Below are 4,941 nucleotides of genomic sequence, written 5' to 3' on the forward strand. Positions count from 1 at the left end.
CATATCGGAAGAGAACGCATATGCATGCGCCAGATTATGGCAAGTCTCTAGCACTTTCTTTATGAGCAACTTTTACTATTTTTATGTTTAAAATGTTTACAATATATCCAGTAAATTCATTTCTTTGCTACAATATGCAAAAAATGTATGTTGTTGCATAAATTATTCACATATAACTCTTCAAAAATTTTACATGTAATAGTTTGCTGTAATTTTGCATGTAATAGTTTACTTCTCTGTGTTAGTTCCTGCATACATATGTCAATTTACTGAATTAAAGCTGAAATTACCAGCATCACAATGACACAGAGTTAATTTTAATTAACAGGAGATAACTACAGAAAATGCACTGCATAGTTAACTTTTAATTTTACTTTTATGTATGCTTACACCTTCCTTAAATATTTGCATGCTAAGAAAACGGTTAATTTTATCATCCCAGATCTTTTATTTTATGGCAGTGATGTTAAAATACCTGCAATTATTTTATTGAAAAGAATCCTTAAGTCATTAAAGCAACAGAATTTAAAACCATACTTTGATAACAAAACTAATCATATGTATTTTGCAAATGAAGCTACATTTTCACATGCTTCGCTATATTAGACGTATTATTTGATTAAGACAGTGAATAAATAACTTCCTCAAAACTGAGAACTTCCTTAAGGATCAATTTCTATATGACTAACAAAAGTCCACTACAGCAAAAATTAAATAAAAGTCCTGACTATGTTAATACCATAATGTAGTTACAAATGAAAAAAACAATCAAATTGTACAGCTTATTACTGAATTAATTTCTTAAACAGTAACACATGTTCCAGAGTGAAAAATTTAAACTGTAGTTCCATTTATTATTATATTTGCAAATAAATACAAAAATATTGATAACCAGTAAACTGACCACAACCACAATACCCTTAAACATTATGAGCCACAGTGAAAATATTTACTTTGCCTTTTCGAACTGCTTGATATATTTAATCATTACTTTAATCCACTAGCCATTATTATTTCAGCTTCATTAAATCCAATCTTACAATTAATTGTAGAAATAGCATTTATCAAAATATGAAACTCTTAATATCTAACATGCATTAATTAATGCTACTTAATATATTAAATAATTACCACAAAAAATTCATAACTGCTCCCATATCTAACATGCATTAATTAATGCTACTTAATATATTAAATAATTACCACAAAAAATTCGTAACTGCTCCCAAACAAGGTTGCTCATTGTTTCTTACTCTCAATCTTTAGATTTCAGCTAAAGAACAATTTCTATAGAAAAAATTTTAAAAATCAATTTCAAAAAATATTCTTGGATTTAACTAAAAATATTAATCTACACAGTGAAACACATGAACCAAACCTCATATGAAAGTCTAACTTATTTAACTCTGTTACAACTTAATATAACACAAACTTTCCACAGTTCATTACATTTAAAAATAAAACATAAATATAACACTTCCTTCTAAGTAATCATACTTACTTGGTAGTCTACCAGTCTTTCACAGTTTAATCATCAAAACACTTGATATGCTAGTATATCACTCTTTAATAGTTTAATCCTCAATACAAAACTCCTTTAGTCATTTTTCAATATAAAAATATTATAAAAAAAGTACTAAAAAAATTAAACAGAAGTAAAAATAACTTACTTTATTCTGTTCTTAAAGAAAATATGTACAATTTACATCTATACAATATTAGTTCATGATGCAAATTAACATATGCTTGATAACATGTATTTACAATAATAAATAATGATGTCTTACAATTAAGTCCTACGTTAATCAACTTCTTCAATCGTTGGTCCCGTACTAGCAGTTGCATTTGGTCCTTGGTTGGCATTAACACCAGATCCCTGATGCAGTTTTGTCATGAGAGGAGATAACTCAGATTGGACTTCTCTCATTTTATGCTCTATTTCATCTTTCTCAGCAAGTGTATTATTGTCCAACCATTGAATTACGGAATCGCATGTCTGCTTAACCTTGGCTTTGTCTGCTGAAGAAAGTTTGTCATCTGATGCAGAGTCTGCTGCTTGTTTCACACTATACACATAACTTTCAAGTGCATTACGTGATGCTACTCTTTCTCGTTGTTCTGCATCCTCTTTCTCATATTGTTTGGCCTCTTGCAGCATTCTCTCTATTTCTTCTTTGGTCAGACGACCTTTATCATTTGTAATACGGATGCTCTGCGATTTCCCGGAGCTTTTATCTACTGCAGATACTTTTAAGATTCCATTGGCATCCAGATCAAATGTCACTTCAATCTGCGGAACCCCTCTGGGAGCAGGAGGTATTCCCATTAACTCGAACCTTCCAAGCAAGTGGTTGTCTTTGGTCATTGCTCTTTCCCCTTCATAAACTTGAATGTCCACACCAGGCTGGTTATCCGAATAAGTTGAAAATACTTGTGATGTCTTGCATGGAATGCGTGAATTTCTCTCAATGATTTTGGTCATAACACCACCTGCTGTTTCAATACCTAATGACAAAGGAGCTACATCCACTAATAGTACATCTCTGATCTTCTCATCTGTGCTTCCAGTAAGAACAGCAGCTTGAACTGCTGCTCCATAGGCTACAGCTTCATCAGGATTGATAGACATGCACAGTTCTTTTCCGTGGAAAAAGTCTTTCAGCAACTTCTGTATTTTGGGAATACGTGTTGAACCACCAACCAGAACGACATCATGGATGCTGCTTTTGTCCAATTTTGCATCTTTCAGGGCTCGCTCAACTGGTTCAAGAGTAGATCGGAACAGATCCATGCATAACTCCTCAAATCTCGCTCTAGTTATCTTTGAATAAAAGTCTATGCCTTCAAAGAGAGCATCTATTTCAATACTGGCCTCTGTGCTACTGGAGAGAGTCCTCTTGGCTCTTTCACATGCAGTCCGAAGCCTCCTGAGTGCTCTTGGACTGGAACGTAGGTCTTTACGATGTTTGCGTTTAAATTCTTCGATGAAATGAGCCACCATTCTGTTATCAAAATCTTCTCCTCCTAGGTGAGTATCGCCAGCTGTAGATCTTACTTCAAACAAGGATCCTTCATCAATGGTTAGGATTGACACATCAAATGTGCCACCACCCAAATCAAAAATCAGTACATTCTTTTCACCTCGCAGGTTCTTGTCCAGACCATATGCCAGGGCTGCTGCAGTTGGTTCATTGATGATTCTTAATACATTTAGTCCAGCAATTTTACCTGCATCCTTTGTTGCTTGTCTTTGTGAGTCATTAAAATATGCAGGAACTGTGATTACAGCATCTGTTACTTTAAGTCCTAAGTACATCTCAGCAGTTTCTTTCATTTTAGTCAATACCATTGCACTTATTTCCTCAGGATTAAAGCGTTTTTGCTCGCCCTTGAATTCCACACATATCTTCGGTTTGCCGCCTTCACTTACTACCTTAAAAGGCCAGTTCTTCATATCTTGTTGGATTTTGGGGTCATCAAACTTCCTCCCGATGAGTCTTTTGGCGTCGAAGACAGTATTTTCGGGATTCAAAGCAACCTGCGATTTTGCCGGATCTCCAATCAGTCTCTCGGTCTCAGTAAAGGCTACATAACTCGGCGTTGTACGATTTCCTTGATCATTAGCGATGATTTCTACGCTCCCATGCTGGAAAACACCGACACATGAATATGTGGTACCTAAGTCAATACCAATAGCTGGCGCTTTTCCACTCGGCATACTTTCTGTCGTTCACTTCACACAGAAATAAAATTCAGCGCTTTGTATTCCACTAAAGCAAAGCTCACAAAGCTCAGTAAAAATTAACCGCAGTGAGTAATCACTACAGATCAACGCAATTCGCTTTGAAGTAATGTGACAAATCTGAAACTCCGCCATTGTAGCAGTCATATTTATATTCTGGGTAATGTTCTCGAAACGTCTCGCAATTTCTCAGGAATGACGTCACAAATCATACTGCAACTACAACTAGAAAGTTCCAGACATTTCTACACGGTAGTGCTGCCATCTAGGTTACAATTAAGGAAGTTGAACCTTCTCAATAGAATATTTTTTTAATTTTTGTATATCGACTGAAATATTCCATGAAACTGATCAAAGAATTAATTTCAAAGATTAAATGCAATTGCTAATTTTTGTTAGAAGTGTATATTGCATATGTATAATATTAGTGTAAGCTACTTGCTGTCTATTGTCAGCGATTATTTAAGAAAATACGTGCTGCAAGTAATTTCATAGAAGTAGAATAAAATTAAAAATATGACATGATGTTTAAATCATTTAATGATGTCCAGGAGAATTAATATCAAAGATTAAATACAAATGCGAATTTTTGTTAGAAATGTATATTGCATATATATAATAGTACTATAAGTTATTTGCTTTTTGTAGTCAGGCATTATTAAAGAAAATACATGCTCAGACACATATACTAAAATGTAAAATATGACAACATTTAAATCATTAAATGACATTTAGAAAGTTGAAGAACCAAGATGTTCTCAGTTCAAAAGATTTTAAAACGTTTATAAATATTAGTTTAAAAAAAAAAACAGCAATATCCCTGATCCACAGAGCATCATAATCTGAAAGGAAAAAAAAAAAAAAAAAAAAAAAAAGAGTTTTATTTTTTAAAAATTAAAGTCTTAAATTTGTTAGTTCTAAAATAAATTAGTAATCTTAAACGCACTTCAAAACTGTTCCTGTTTTTTTTTGTTTTTTTTTTTTTTTAACCGACGGTTTCAACACAAATGTACTTCATCTCTTCATGGATTTATAAATAATACTTTAACTGATAACATTTATCGAGATATTTTTTAAATTTTAATTTCTTAAGAAAATGCTTTTGTGTACTTATGAAGAAAGTTTTGCATTTGTCCCCGAAAAAAGGGAAAAGTTGTTATCAGTGAAAGCGTTGTAAGATCTATTTACTTATCTAATTT

The 4,941-nt window shown here is 32.8% G+C and overlaps 1 protein-coding gene across 1 annotated transcript; it reads right to left on the minus strand.

Moving 5' to 3' along the window:
- Positions 1-1,656: 1,656 nt before the first annotated feature.
- LOC118200410 (major heat shock 70 kDa protein Ba-like) lies at positions 1,657-3,907 on the minus strand. The gene has a single exon (XM_035372384.1). It carries the CDS (start codon positions 3,716-3,718, stop codon positions 1,802-1,804), a length of 1,917 nt encoding a protein of 638 aa, XP_035228275.1. The 5' UTR covers positions 3,719-3,907; the 3' UTR covers positions 1,657-1,801.
- Positions 3,908-4,941: the final 1,034 nt, after the last annotated feature.

Source organism: Stegodyphus dumicola, chromosome 1 (genome assembly GCF_044657685.1).
Source record: "Stegodyphus dumicola isolate Sdum_Otavi_A_Nest chromosome 1, ASM4465768v1".
In the NCBI taxonomy this organism is placed as follows: domain Eukaryota; kingdom Metazoa; phylum Arthropoda; class Arachnida; order Araneae; family Eresidae; genus Stegodyphus; species Stegodyphus dumicola.

Bases quoted from the DNA above. Each gene is read 5' to 3' on its own strand.
- LOC118200410 (XM_035372384.1), bottom strand. From the start codon at position 3,718: ATGCCGAGTGGAAAAGCGCCAGCTATTGGTATTGACTTAGGTACCACA.